The sequence below is a fragment of the Vanessa atalanta genome, chromosome 16 (genome assembly GCF_905147765.1).
Source record: "Vanessa atalanta chromosome 16, ilVanAtal1.2, whole genome shotgun sequence".
Taxonomy (NCBI): domain Eukaryota; kingdom Metazoa; phylum Arthropoda; class Insecta; order Lepidoptera; family Nymphalidae; genus Vanessa; species Vanessa atalanta.
The window spans coordinates 9955609-9972609 of record NC_061886.1 but is presented as its reverse complement, the minus strand read 5'-3'; the positions used below and the strand labels follow the sequence as shown (position 1 = coordinate 9972609).

The window sequence follows — 17001 nt, the reverse complement described above, 5'->3', positions numbered from 1 at the left end:
GTCTAATGCGTGATTAGATTTTACCAGAACGAAAACAGGCCGCGAACAAACCGTGATCGGCCTTATAGTAAGGATACAGCATTCGTGTGATCGGATGGCGCGTTTTTTTAATTCTAATTAGTACCTACATAATTATATCACACACCATTTTTATATAATTACGGTTAGATTGAAGTAGCGTAATTAAAGAGTTATATTAACATTTTAATGGTCAAATACTATAATGGTAAATGTATGATCCATTTCATTAGCAATTGTCCAGAATGTAAACAAATTTGGAAAACTAAAGCAAGTTTCAATTCCAAACAAGGATAAGCAAAATTGTGGTAAATCTACTTGGGACCAAAATATTGTCACTATATCGTAAACGAATCGAAACGTAATCGTTTCCGTTTAGTTTAGTTTTCCTATTCTACTAACGCAACAATCGCAGGCGCTGTTCAGTCGAAGTTGGATCGAATAGAAACGGAAACGGAACTTTTCGCAGTTGTTATAAATTAGTAGAATTGTTCCCCGATAACAAGTTCGGATCGTTATTTTGTAAACCCATTGCAGCTTAATATAAATATAATAGAAAAAGCTACCACCGATGTCCTACAACATAGACAAAGTTTTTAGTACGACGCAATAATATTGGCTCAAGGATGGTAAGGCGACTCGTCGAGAATAATTTATTTAATAACAACCGAATTCTAAATAGTTATATTATTATAAAGTTTAATAATTAACTTCACATTTGCCCACAAGTAATTTTTTTTTAAATAATTGTTCCATTTTTTTTCTCTCGTCTTTTTTTTTTGTTTACATTCTGCCCAAATTGAAATAAAATGGGATATATACTTAAATCTAAAGTTTTAATGGCCACACATTAATATCTAATATACATATAATTTTTATAAGTAACTTTAATGCCCTTTGGAGAATATATTATAATTAAACTTATCATTTAAAAATACAATATCGTTTTAATTAGATTTCGAAATATACATTTTATTTCAAATAAAAATACTTATAATATTATCGTATCATCATTATATATATAAAAATATTAATATAAACTAACACTCGTCTAAAAGTAAATAGGATGTAATTAATTAAAAAATTATTAAAGAATATTTAAAAACATTAACTTCATATAATAAAGTATTAAGTAACTTAATAACTTAAGTAACTAACATTACATATTAATATTTGGTATATCGAGTTTTAGGTATATATATTTGGTGCATTCGTCTAAGGTAATTGAGGAAGATTAAAAAAAAATGACTGTTTTATATAACTTCATAAATCATTCTAGTAAATAGTTTCTAAGGCTGAACCATTCATTTAAGATTAGTTTATTTTGATTATATTTTATTTATTTAATTATATCTTGTACCTTTTCGGCTTCCAACATTGTTTTAAATGAATTTGATTTGACGTCCAATAGCGTTCGGCGACCCACAAATGGACGATTAAATTTCGTTATAAATCGTTCATGTATTGTAAGATAACGTAAGATAAATTACGTATAAGTATATATAAGAAATCGTCTATTACTAATAACCAAAATTCTGTGTTTTTTGAACCAACGAAAATATCTAAATACAAGTCACGATTATACATATTGTACCTCACCTCAAATGTTTAACTGAATTGCAATGCATTCATGAATTAATGCAATTGTATTATTAGTGTTAGTATCCTATCGGGTATAATATTAACATCATCATCTCGGAGTATTTCCAATATGACAATGGAACTCTTACGAGAACTACCATATAAATGGTAGTGAAATATTTGGTCAAGCACTATCACTGTTATTTACGGGCAAAAGGCATTTAAGGATTTTATTTAGCAAACATTCCTAGGGAAATATTCATCGTTTGTATTAGAAGTAAAAGGAAAATGGAGCGCGTTGAATATTATAATGACGCAAACATCAAACAGCCCTTTTGATAAAATAAATATAAATTTAGACGACGAAATAATAGGTGACAATCAGAATGAGTCAATATTCGATTATAACATGTTAGATGCTAATCCGATAAACAAAACTATTGAGAAGCCAAAACAATAAATCAAAATCTGAACAGGATAAAGCCTGTCCAATACATCGGCTAATACGGTAGGCGAAACAATTTTGTGCGTTGAAGACTTAATTAAGGTTTAATTGGGAAAACTTAAATCTGTTGTATTCATGAATTTACGCACTAATATACATTTGGTTGCATATGAGAGTGTTTTGCATGTAAATATTGTTTAATTCCAAGTTGGAAACCGTAAAGGTTGCAAGGTTAAATATATTTCATAGATTAAATTTTAACTGACTGATCTTGAACAAAAATAAGCCGAACCAGTCATCATCATCATTATCCCGTTATATTAATGTGTAAATGTAAATAAAAACATAATGAAAGTTAATATTCACGACGGCAGTAATAACCCAACGAACGACATTTCTGGCAGAGATGCTGGGGGTGGATCTTTGACTGATCGCTGACATCCAGGCCGTCGGGTTTTTCCAAAGGTCTCTGAAATCAATTGGTACTTTATATTTAATCTGCCTATTGGGTACGACAAAAACTATTTAGATGTTATGAGTTTGTGTTGATTGTTTTATATTTTAAATAATAAGACTAGTATAGTTTCTTTTCATTTTGAATATTTCATAGTAAATAGCAAAATTGACGAAAAAAGACCCGCTAAGTTTCTTTCGCCGGTTCTTCCCAGGTCAGGGTATTTTCTTTTCCGAATCGGTGGTAGTGTTTAATTTGACTATCAATAAGTTTAATGCATCTATAGGAATTTGAGTTTGAGTTTTAGTTTGAAACCAAACCAAAAAGACATACCAAAAAAATCATTGTTGTTGAGATAGCGTAAATGATTTGTTTTTTAGTTCACCTGTTTATGAGGAAATACGTTAATACGACACTTGATGCACTCCTGTCCATTATTGGCCCAAGAGTTACCGCTCATCCACTTGCGTTTGCACTTTGGACACTTGTACTCGCCGAAACAACGTTTCTTGCCTTGGTACGGTGTCAAACCTTCGCCTTTCGGTCGGGCCTGGAATCATAACATTATTTTATTTTATTTTCTGGCGATATTAGACCACTATATTTCTACACTAGACTTATACAGAAATATTATGACTTCATACTTTTTCCACTCTACTTCTTCGACTATCAAACTAGACATCATGTGGTCCTATACTCTTACGTCACATATTCGCACGAAGTGTTTCGCATCTTCACATCTTATGTACACAGCCAAGTCGTTTCCAAATTCAAATTTCCTACCGACGTCTGTTTACTGAGCATCTTCAAGGCGAGAGAGATTTAACAAGCGCGCCAGTATTATTTATTTAATTATTATAAGTGTATGGTCAAAATAATTATTATAGATATATATTCCTCTTTACAAGTAATTTTTGTAATACAGTTGTATAGTTACACAGTGCGTTGTGATTTTCTTATAAATGTCATATTACTGATGTCAGTATGAGATATAGTGAATTTAAGATTTGTTAAGTATTTTAAGCCTAAATGTGAAACGATTTTAGTAACAATCGGCTTTGTTCGATATTCTGTAATTGGATACGCAAATCAATGCCTTCCTTTTAAAGCAAAGTTGAGAGTTCAAGTATAAACGCTATCGTGACAAAACAGTGGTCCTTTATATCGAAAGAAGTGTACCAAACTAATCTCGTGAACATAAATCAAAGTAGTTACTTTAAAAATAACAGCTTTATCAGCGTGGCAACAAGAAAAACTTTCTTCTAAACTTTTTCTTTTGTTTATATATTTTAATGATTCCGGTATTACCTTTCATTTAACCTATAATTACAGAATGAATGTAAACTGGCAAATAATTATTTAGAAATTACTTTATTATAATAATATAATTGAAATCACATTATAAATTATGTTTCTGGTTGCGGAATCTACCTCGGTGGTACTTCTCATTTATTTTCCATGAGCTTAATTTGTGATAATAGTTCATTTCATGTTCAATTTAGCAAAAAGCAATGTTTATACTGTTGGTCATTGTTACAATTGTGAATTGTTTCGCTTCTATTTTTTTTCTATTCCAAGATATAATTGACTTCAAATACCGAACTAACCAATCAAATCTAACGTTCGAAACAATATTTTATGAAATTTACTATATTGTTTTTCAATTTGTGTAAAATGCTATTGGGAACATAACTTTGGTCCTCAAGCCATGTGACAGAGTATATATTTTAAATAGAGGTGTGCTATTTTTACATAATAATCTTTAATTTAGAATGTATGGTGAGGCGTCGACAGATCAATTTAACGATCATGACACATGGCTTCGATGAGTTAAGAGTTTGATGTTCCTTCCATAGGCGAAAATATGAATATAATTTTGAATAATCTGGCATAAAGCCAGTGAAACAGCTGAAATAGCTGCATATACAGCACACGTGGTTTTTGGTGATAACTTACTAATTACGACGACGATCCCTTTAGAAACGTGTTCGTATCATTAATCAATTGCTTCATTGCAAATATAAGCTATCGGTTTCGATTTAGAGTTGGCAGTATTACTTTCCCCGTGACCATGAACGTGTTTAAAGTGTTTAAAGGCTGAATTTTCCAGAATTGTTGCATTGCTATCCCTTGGGACCGTGAAAGTGAAGCGGTAAAGAGCACGCCAGGTGTAACGGACTCATCTTACACACTACTTTAAAAACTGCACTGCTATTCTGTAGGATCCGTATGTCACTTTGGATATCATTCGTCAATCGTGAATATCCTCTCCCTTAGGGAGAATGTTTGGAGCATATTCGAGCACGCTGCTCCAATGCGGATTGGTGGATACATATGAGGCAGAATTTCATTGAAGTTAGACACATACAGGTTTCCTCGTGATGTTCTTCTTCACTATTTGTTTGAATCCGCAATCATCAGTTAATATTCTAGCATTCTAACTATGGCTATTCGAAGCTAGGAAGTTACTAGTCGTGTATCCCTTAAATTTAATAACTATTATACTTCTGATATAATATACGATCGTTTTCTGCGGTGAGTATCAAGTCACAGAATAACTCTACTGTCATTTAAAATGTACCTTATTATATTCTCTATGAATAAAAATAATTATTAGTATACTGTGTCATATTTTATTCTGTGTAACGATATAATAGAAAATTATACAGGATATCTGTATATATCTTTATAATATTGGTAAAATACATTACATGAATACAAGGTGAACGCACGGCATGTATAAAGCACGCATGTATAAAGCCATTGAACGTGATTGCTGTACCTTTATCTTCTCGTAAGATAAATCGTATTCATAAAAAGTCTCATATTTAAGTAACAAGACCAGTGTTTTTTATATTTTACTGATTTTTAGACGGCCATATTTAACGCTTACGGGTGCGTTCAGAGAGCTGTGTAAAGAATGATTATTTATTTGTATTAGTTTACACCTTCTGAGTAGAAAATAAAGCTGTTGGATCACATCGTTTATAAAAAAATATATGAAAAGTAATTATATAAACCGTAATTGTTTAATTTTATTTAATTCAAGCAAAGCCGGGTTTTCATCTAGTATAAAATAATCGGCTTCGATATTTGGCGATAATACCTTAGTATTATATATTAGAGCCCCAATTCAGACTAGTAAAAAGTTATAAGGGTTTTCTGTCATATGATATATATGTATATACTTATCAAAGCCCGAATTTTGGGGGTAGGACTGTTTTAACAGACCTAATAGGTCATGTGACGTTAAGCACCAAGATCCATTGCCAACGTTGAGATCTGATGTTATGTCTCTTGTATCTGTAATTATATTGATCCTGAAAATCTTAACATAGCAGAATATTTATTACCTGTGGACAATCGCCAATGTAGTGTCCTTTCTTGAAGCACAAGTGGCACATGTAAGCCGGGGGCGGGGGTCGCGGGGGACGGCGGAGGGAGAGCGCTGTCAGCTGTTCTGCAAGCGAGCTGGTATCGTCTGCTTGGTGCGTGGAGCCCGTCGCGGCGGTCGGTAGTGGACCCCATACTGATCCCGGTACCCACTGTAATTAAAATAAATGTTCAATTGAATGATTGTATGTGCAAGTTAATATTATCATAGCATACGACTTAATCAAAGAATATGACCAATTACAGAATCCTTCAACTCCATAATGTTTATATTAACCAATCTGCACCCATAACGTGATAATCACATAAGATAAGTCGGACTTTGGCAATGAACCGAATTATCCGACGATTGTCCTACGACACTGATTTAGATTTAGTACTCAGTTGATGATTTATTCAGGTTTAGTGCTTAAGGTCTAAGTGGCTTTAATTCAACATAAATATATTTGACAGTTTGTTTGTTGAGATTGATTGATGTTCACGGGGATATGTATATTCTATAATCATGGGTAGCAAAATATAAAAGAACAAGTTTTATGTACCAATAAATATACATATAGATAACTATATTGCACTCGGTTACAAAAAAACAATTCTTACGGAAGAATAAATAAAAAACAAGCCAAGTGTGAGTTGGATTCGCGCAAAAAGGGTTCCGTACAAATATCTATAAAAACGACAAAAAAATCATGTCGGGTGTATGGGAGCCTTTACATATTTATTTTATTCTGTTTTTTATGTTATAGCGGTAACGGAAATACATCATCTGTGAAAATTTAAACTGTCATGGTATCTATCATGGTTCATGAGATACAGTCTGGTGACAGACGGACGGAAAGCGGAGTCTTAGTAATAGGGTTCCGTATGACCAAAAAAAACAATCATATATATTTTTATAATTTTGATTCAATACAAAAAAATATTTAAATTAATGTGCATTCTAGAACATTTCAAATAAAATAAGAGACACATGAACACGGCCGGTTACATCAACAAAGGATCGTCGTTAACTGCGCGTGATTATAATCAATACGACACGATGCGGGGTCGATTAGACAAATGAAATCGCAGTAAATAATATACTTCTATTGGTTGGGCGGCGTGCGCGCATCTGTTTAACGAATTACGTACCAATTCGTTCCAATTCTAAGACGCGTGCGTTGACGCGCTGACTCACCAAATCTCCGGGAGTCAAAAAACTGGTGTTGGTAAGTAGTTTAAGTTTTAAAACGTGACACTTTGATATAACATTTTAGGTACAGCATCTGTGGTAGGATTTTTTTCTAAGATATTGTCTTATATATTTTATAATAACCAATAATAGAATTGTAAGATCGAATGACAGGATAAGTTGGAGATATTTTTTGGTTTAAGTATAGAGATAATGAAAAATTGTTGCTTGGCGGTAGAATACGAGTATTTGAGTGGGTGATACTGATACCTAAACAGGTGGCCATGTACAAAGATAATTTAGATACCAATGTATTATTGGGTGTATACTAATTGTCTAGAAATTCATATAGACTACATACTCATGCATCCATCCTAACGTTACTATTAGGTTAGTAAATATCTGTCTGTTTATTTTCTCATCGCGATTCAACCTTAAAGCTGTACCGATCGTAATTAAATTTGTCATTGAGTTAAGTAACGGGTTTTACGGATAAAAATACTCGGACGGAAGACGAGAATATCTGGTCAATGATAGTTTTATTATCTTGTTTACAAATATCCCTCGTTCTGTAAGAATACAGACACATTAAACATTGGTTTATGTCCGGTTCCGATATTTAACGAACCTTTACAGTACATCAGTAACCGATCGTATTTGAGTTACGAGTAACGAGCTGTAAGTCGTTCCTATACACACGGCGAAATGGAAATTTTGACTAATCTATAAATTAAGCGTCGTTATTGATTGTTTGATGCTTAAGTGTTTATTTTTAAATATGTGCATTAATCTTTTGCTGAGTTAATAATTTATAGCTGAGCAAGAAATAAATTATTACCAAAATTATCTTTTACTTCGTTTATTTATTTATTTTCTATAAAACTATTAACGTATAAACAGTCACATTATAAAACTTAATCTAACAAATAATATGGAACCTTTTAAACTAGCTATATAAATTTCTGTATTTCAGACATCCGTTCTTTTTCTTAGGATTTACACAATAATAGTTTACAAGATTTCCTGTTTTAAGCAGAATGTTGAGTACGTTGACATCCAACCAAATAATTTAAAAATAAGTTAAAAAATCTTAAACTAATTAGTTTGTTATATTGAAATTTAATGGATCAATTCCGATTTTGGTAGTTGTTATAATTATCTAGAACATTAAGAATTGGTACTTCAATACGTACCAATGTCAAAACCTCATTTTATGGCATCTTTCTTTAAAAACGACGCGGTCGAATTTCACGACTTGACATTTTCCAGCTGTGTACGATAAATCTAGACTTTTTTATGTTTGTTTACAAAAATAACTTTAGGTATTGAATTTTGTAGGGAAAGGAGATTAGTGTCTTGACTTTTTCAGATGTTTGGAAAATAAATTCTGAGTTTATTGGAATGGGTTTCTAAATGTTGAGTCATGTTTAGATGTGTATTTTTAGTCAGTTTAAGAATATGAAAAGTTTAATTGTCTGATTTATTTACTGTTTTTCTAAAAACCGATATCAAAAGGGGTAGTTTGAGCAAGTATAACTGAAATTTCAGGTCCATTTGGCAAATTTTATAATTCATCTCTTGCTCAGCAGTGAAAATCGTGAGGAAATCTCCATTTGTTTGATAATAGTCTGCCACAGTGTATCCACTGTAGTTCTTAAGTAAAACTAATGGGATCAAGTTAGGCAAATATCGAGTATGATGTGCTTAATTTGTGAAACGAAGCGTTTGTCCCGTAACAATATGGGAGTATTTTTTTTATTGCCAATGTATTAATACGTACGTGTTTGTTGTTTTCGTTTCTGATTATGACGTATGTCTTGAAAAATCTGGTAACGTTTTTATAATGTAAAAAAGATAAATAAAATTTGCACCGAATATCTTAATTATATCGTGGCTGGAGTCATAAAATTTAACGTTTGATACGTGGGCGGAATTGGTTAAATATTGTGGATAACCTACACGCTCGTTAATCTTTATGAAATCATTATTCGTTTGATTTTTATTTTGTTATTAACAGCTGCGAATATAATTGAAGCGATTGTGTTGTCTCTTTAATATAGTGCTTATATACGTTCGAATATAACACTTATACGAGTACATACCCTATTTAGAAAATTTCTTGATACATACAAATCTTTATAACTATTACAGATCAGGCGCAGGACTCACGCCTTAAAGGTATATACTTCCAATTTCCAAACGCGGCACTCAGTAGTAGCGACTACTGAGAATTCCTTGACGGAAAAACCAGTCCAGGTCCAGTATTTGATATCTGAATTCTGGGATTCTGGATTATTGGATTCGTATTACATGAATTCACGATATATGAATTATCTTCATGATAAAGTTTTATTTTATTCTTCTCAGAATCTCCGTTACTGTAGAATCCGATATTTAATGTAGATTAGTCATTATTTGTGCAAACATACGTGACTCTTATAAGCAATGAATCAATTTTAATAAATTGCTAAGTCATGCAAGATCTCTAGTTTAATGAACACTTGTTAGATTTTTAAACTGTACGGTGAATTGAGTGCACCTATGTTTGTGTGAATGTGTACTATCTTTTTCTGTCTAGGTTGTATTGAATTGGTGTACCATAGACCAGGGCCGGATCGACCATATGGCTTTTTGGGCTTCAATCAATGGCGGGCGTGGATCAAGGGTCCCCCAGCTAAGTCAAGTCAAAGTCAAAAGTAGACGATAATGCGAAAGAATTACCTAATTTTATTAAATTAAACAGATCGTGTGGTTTGCAGCCTTGCGAATCCTACAATTAATCAAACCCATTCAATTCATTTAATTCAAGTCTACCTTCAGGTGTGTCTTAGGACCCTAAGTAGTATTAGCCCAGGGCCACCTAAGCTCACGGTCCTGCCCTGTCACAGACTATGACGGTAAGGTAATAAACAGCGCTCAGTTTGCGTAGGTTGCCAGTCGTTATGATGGGTTGTCGAGGAAGTTATTTGGTCATAAAAACTTTTCATAATATTAATATTATGTATACAATATACTTTATATATAATTAATTTGTAATGCGCGGGGGGGAACAAGATAACCTATTTTCCTTTAGAATATTTTCATGTTATCCTGACATGAATGTAAAATTTGGTGTTTATCAGTTGAATAGTTAAGACTTAAAGCCCTAGATCTAAGAAAGGAAAAAATAAATTAGCGTTTGTATATATCCATTTAAAATATATAATAAAATGTGCCTCGAGTTACTGCGTACGATCTCAACGTCCGGAGGCCGCGCCGCCTTTGAGCCCTGACACCGTCAACGCGCATCAATGTGCCAGCGTTACTTTTAATTTGACACTTTCCAATCTTAATTTAGTCTGTTTATGTCAAGGCACGTAGTTATACAGGACCAGATACGTTATTATTCTATCGTAAGATAAAACATGTAAAGCCGTTCCGTGAATTACGATTAATCGACCGATTTGAAAAAATAGCCGCATCCTTTTTCTTATTCAGTCGTTACCAACTTTTTTTTTAAAGGCATTCCTCGTTGTTGACTGCGATGCTACAAAAAGTATTCTTATACAGATTGAATAAATTGTTATTTTTTCTATGTAGTTGCTTGCTTTGGTCGTTTAGTAAGTAGATTATGAATTAGGCTATGATATTTTGTATCTATATTCAAGAAAATATCAACACAGACCGAAGTTTGGAAGTTGATCCTAACATTTCTGTGCCTCAAAACGCACCTAACTCTAGTGACTCTAACTGCTGAAGTCTCTTGGTCGTGACATATTGCTGTCCCATGTGATCACGAAAGGGAACAGAGTGCACCAGTGGTTATGAGTATTTGAGCACTTTTCTTGAGAATTTGAGAAATTGAGTGTTGTGACCAAAGTCACACATCATTTTTTTTAAATAGGAGATTTTATTTCGGCTATTAACAAAACACCATGAGAACTGATGTTTGTTTCATTATTAATTATTTTGTTAACGTATTCAACGTATTAGTTTCAAATTGAAACTGTTGCGATGTGACAAAATATGGAAATACAATAAAATTCAAGCAGACATGTGCTTTTATAATCCGTGTATGACTCAACATTATACTCATATAGTTTGTATGAGATAATTCGTAAAGCTATTTTGTTACAAGCATATTCGAAATTCGAATGCTATGTTTGTAATTTTACTAAAATCACTAATTATTGCAATCATAATCGCTCAACACTTTATAATGACTACTTCATATATTCCTGTATTATTTAATAATCCTTCACGGAACCTCCTATTAGGTATATACTGTAAACACTTTGTTTTATTTTAAGTATTTAAATCTGTTATAGATACGTATTACGTAACTAGTTATCAGAGTTAGAGTCCTTGTAATAATACTTTATAAATGCATTGTTTATTTTACTTCCCCCTTTAACTTTGCCTTTTAATACATTTAAATCTAATTTAAAAATATGTTTTTGTTCATTCTATGCAGAATAAAGAAACGCTTCTCATAAGAAGGCTCAAGGTCACCCAAAGGGCAATGGAGAGGGCTATGCTCGGAGTTTCTCTGCGAGATCGAATCAGAAATGAGGAGATCCGCAGAAGAACTAAGGTCACCGACATAGCCCGAAGAATTGCCACACTTAAGTGGCAGTGAGCGGGGCACATTGCTCGAAGAACCGATGGCCGATAGGGCCGACGAGTTCTGGAATGGTGATCATGGACCGGAAGACGCAGCGTGGGTAGGCCCCCCACAAGGTGCTCCGACGACCTGGTGAAGGTCGAAGCCGCTGGTTGCGGGATGCACAGGACTGGTCGTTGTGGTGATCTTTGGGGGAGGCCTATGTCCAGCAGTGGACGTCCTTCGGCTGACATGATGATGATGATGATGTAGAATATGTTTACATTCAATTGTATTTTATTGACAAAAAGTCTGTAATTAAAATGGTGGAAAATATTAACTATTGAGTTTGACTGTTCTTCTCGTTAAAATCTATTATCGACACGGTGGTAACATTACATCTTAAACAGTTTTGCGTCATGGCGATTCAAAAGTAATTATATAAGTCTATTCGAATAAAGAATATCTAATATTTATTTGATTTGATATATTTATTAATCTTAGAAAAAAAAATTGGAATCAAAGAGATAATCAATTAATTTTTTTCAATCCAAGTACATCCAAGAGCGAACTCATTTTTTTTTTCATAAATAAACATTGTAGTTGAAACTAACTTTTGAGAGAAAACAGACAAAGAATGTTAAAAAAAAAATTAAGTTATTGAGGTATAAGCAAACACACCGACGGACTTAAGCTATTATAATAATGTCGAAAATATATTTTCAATTCTCTAAAGTCGAACTAAAAAGTTAGTTTATTCGATTCTTTACAGGAACCTTCTGATTATTCAATGACGGCGCCAATTAATAACGATGTTCCTCTAAACATTTGTTTAATTAAACATTCATTTCTCTCTTTCTCTCATGATTGGTTTGACATTTGAAAGAAGAAGTCAAAGCATTGTTTATTCTAATTTAAATACAGTTTATGAGTAAATCTGTCATAGCTTATTATTAAAAAAAAAAAATACTTTTATCGTTGTATTCTAAGCAAAATTATTTGGATGAATGCATGGAGATCTTTTCTATCATTTATATCATGATATATAATTGTAGTAGTATTATTTTTTTTGACAAATAATTTAAGACAAAAAGTACATACTTATAAAAAATTTTGCTCCACTACTAACTGTCCACTTAATAATTTTTCTAAAAAAGTAAAATTTACCAATGAGGTTAACGAACCTCATTCGCGTCGCTGCAGTCTCGGATGAAACTACATCTCATTGAGTATGACTCCAGTGAACTGCATTGCCTGTCTAGAACTGGGGCCGTTAACCACGTGTTTAAAATCGGGGAAGTCGATCGTAATGTTAATTTTAGACGGTACCTGCATGGTTTACATCACTTGCACCAAAACATAATGTATATAGTGGGGTCATGTGGTACAATAAATGACTAATTTGCGAGTGAGTTAAAAGTGAGTTAGTTTTTTTTTGTTTCGTTGTAAGTTGTACCTATAAATATGTTGTTTTTTTTTTAAATTTATTTATTGTTAAAGGAATAAAATTATTATGTAGCTGATTTTTGAATGTGTTCCAAATTTGAATTCGCCAAACTCGATATTCGATTTTGAATTAGCTGAAGTCGAATAGTACAATTTTTTTATGGAATGTGTCATTGAAATTTCTTTTTTATTTTCGCTTAACTTATAATTTGTATTTTGCAAAATGTTTCAATTCATTTTAATTCATTACATCTTGACTGTAATTTTTCCTTTATGATTAGAATGTATATTATCGTAGATTTATTAACTAATACAGTTATCTGTTTACACCTATACCTCTATCTATTTATAAATATTTTGTATTCAAATTATTATATTATAGTTATGCCATCGAATCAAAAAAATATGGAAGTGCCATAAAAACACAGCTTACGCGTACAGCTTTTTACTTTATAGGTATTTAGCTATCTATTATATTAGCTAAATAGTTTTTATATTGTAATTTACTTATTGGTATTGTATATGGAGGCATAAATAACTGCACAACCTAGTAAATTTTCTCAAGTAAATTTTCAAATCTAACACAAATGTTTAAACGAACACGTTAGTTAGAAATAAGACCTTGTCTGTTCCTAGTTTATTATACTTTTAATTTATGTACTATCGTTTATAAAGTATAAATCATTATCCAAAGAAATCCAATGGATACAGAATACATTAAAACTCGGCACACAAATTACACCACTTCGCTGCGATAGAATTTCTTTGAAACGTCAAGCGTCGCCACAAATGTGTTAGTATCAACGACAAGCTGGACAGTTGTTCTCTTAAAATACACATTATGTTTACAAAAAATGTTACACAGATATAATATCTATGTATATACATACTAGATCCAGGAAATAGAGACTTAAGACATTATTTTAACGAGTAATAAGTTCTTATTATTACATTGGTAATAATCTAGAAAAATATGATATATTTTCTTTCTAATTATGTTGGATAGTTCTGGTAGTATTATGAATGTAACTAGCACATGCTGAGTTACATAGAAGTCCTATTTACAGTTCCCAACGTATTAATAAAAGTACTATAAATAAAACAGCCGATTATAAAATTACACGAAGCCGGAGTTTGAATTTGTCGTATACCTGATCGTTCTGATCGTGAGTCAGGTAGAGCCAGCCTAGCAGGGCTTGAGGGCAGCCCTCTGTCTTGCCACACCATTGGGGCAAGTCACCGCCGATGGCGGTTGGTGACATCGCAGCATCGGTGTGACGTGATGCACTCAAAATTGCACTGCACATGCGATATCGATAATTTCCAACACTATATCAATAAGCGATGATAACTGTGTAAAAATTGCAATTCGTAACAAGGAGTTTGTTCACGCGGGGAACATGGCATGGGAACGCGGCCGGGCCGACTGTTGATATTTTTGGAACGCGGTACGTCGAGCGGGATGCGCGCGCGCCGGCCACACTGTGACTAGCGGCGCTCCTTAAGACGGGAGATGTTGGGATTAGAGATGGCGAACACGCTTTTTTTGTCGACGTAATATTGTTAAGTTACAGGACTATTTAAATAGACAAAATTATTTTAAGTAAGTACTATTTTATTTAGTCTATTTTTTTATGTATTCCTTATATAATAAATTGACATCACATTTTAACGTATTATTGTATTGTTTTTATTCATTTAATCTGTTATATGTTTATATTAACAAGATAAACTAAACTTTTAATGTACAAAAAATACATTTAGATTAATTTATTAACAAACTTAACTTATTATTTAAGAAGATAATCGGTTTCTAATGTTAGCTCATTGAAAACCATCACTTATCATTTACTTAGCAGATAATCATTAATTAATTTCCATCGATAATCTTGAGTAAACATTGCTACATCACTATCGAACATGTGGGCACACCCAACGCGGGACTCCTTGGAGCAATATTTTCGTCGCCCCCCCTACCACGAACAGGCCTACAGCTATCATTTAACCTCGTAGTAATTGGTAAACAAAATGTAGTTTAACATGCTGAAACAACACAATTACTATTATTATAAATGCGAAAGTTTTTGTGTGTTTATTACACGACGCAAGCCTGAAGTAATTCTAAAAATATTACGTATATAGGTCGATTATATCTTGGAACAGAATATATAATTTAACTTTTTCTTAGTATAAATTTAGTGTTTTACTTTAATTAGGCTGAAGAGGGATGTTAATTTTTGCACCTTTCGCATTGTTTCAAAGCAGTCATCAGTATCTATATATATAGATACCGATGACTGCTTTGTCATCGACGATCAAAACCCGGTTTTTTCGAAAATTCATAATGAATATCATAGATTATCACGTAAATTCCATGTTAAATGCTGTTTATTTGGATTTTGTATTATTGAACGATACATTAATGATTTCATACGGAAACAATGCGAAATATATATATCCTATATATATATTATAAATAAAGACATATAAATCAAAACCTGTTAGTAGCACACAATATAGCTGTGCTATTAGCAAATCGCAAGGAATACGTAATCGTAATAAGGTTTAATAAAATTAAAAAAGCATAAAATAATCATTTTTGTGTGTCCGTGTGTTCACTATCTTTACGCAAGAACACGATGGATGTTGATGTTTTTTTCTTCCTAGATGAAATCTCCAAGAAGATAAGTTTATATTTAGATCTAATAATAAAGAGACAATTGAGGTTTTTAGTTAAGTTGTTAAGATGTGATTATGGGCGCTAACGTGTTTTACGCTGACTAAAATTTTAATAAAAAAAACGAGAGGTGTCATAGAACACTCGGTCGGAACGAAGTCGCTTTTTATTAAATAAATGACACAATGAAATTAATTAACAACGTCTGAGAGTAATTAAATGACAATTACACTTTTTTTAATTATATATACTATATATTTTTTAAATAATATTATATAATCTCGTATAAAATATACAGAAACAGAGAAAAAGAGAGGGAAAGGTAGCTGGAAAAGTTCATAACGCGTTTTCCCTGAGTGACAGTTTCTCTAAGTTCGCTCTACCTAATACAGGTTACACATATTCTATTTTTCCGACGCAATGATTGGATTCATCTTATCACGAAAATAATTTAATAGCGCCAGAAAGGTTCTACTGGAAAATGGGTTTTAACGCCATTTATGTAAACCTTATTTTTCAAAACTATCGTTTTGGTGCTTTAGCTTTTCTTAGTGTTAGATGTAAATCAGATCGCTCAGCTCGATATTCATACGGATTATAAGATATTTATTGATATCTTTATTAAAGATAGTGTCACATTAAAATATATGGAATCATTCAAAGACTGTGGGTTCAAATCCAGGCAAGCACTTAAATTTTTATGTTATTACGAATAGATTTGTATGTGATAATAAATCATCTTGTGCACCTGAACTTTTCTAAGCCTATATTTGTCTGATGATATTCTGCCGCAAATATAACCGACAGATCAAATCAAAACATGTGACAAAAAGTATATATGGGTATAAAATCTATATCGTTATTAAAAATCTTCGTGACCGCGATAAGATAATAACTGTCCTAACTCTGCGGGCTAGTTTGCGCATTTATAGATTTTTGTACTTGAGCTATCCTCAAAACTGGATTTCAACCAGATGTTACAATTTTTTAAGCATTTTTTTTACCACCGAGCAGTACCCAAAATATAAAGGAATTTACTGACATCACTTTTAAATATGATAAAAGACTTAAAAAATACTTCTTCATTTTGACAAGGTCCTAAAATATCTGACGATAAAGAATCACTTCGTAAATTCTAATTGTACCCGATTTTTTTATACAAACCACTTATAAAATGAGCTATTTCGACTTTTGAATATAGTAGTATTATATTTCATCCCGAACTGACGCGCTA

The 17001-nt window shown here is 32.3% G+C and overlaps 1 protein-coding gene across 1 annotated transcript; it reads right to left on the bottom strand.

Annotated features, from left to right (window-relative positions):
• Window positions 1-1370: 1370 nt before the first annotated feature.
• Window positions 1371-14561, bottom strand: LOC125069860 (zinc finger CCHC domain-containing protein 24-like). Its single transcript, XM_047679457.1, has 4 exons — window positions 14242-14561; window positions 5852-6043; window positions 2884-3048; window positions 1371-2513 (listed from the first exon to the last, which is right to left on the bottom strand). The coding sequence occupies exons 1-4, from the start codon at window positions 14395-14397 to the stop codon at window positions 2400-2402; spliced, it is 627 nt and encodes a 208-aa protein (XP_047535413.1). The 5' UTR covers window positions 14398-14561; the 3' UTR covers window positions 1371-2399.
• Between the last annotated feature and the right edge of the window lie 2440 nt (window positions 14562-17001).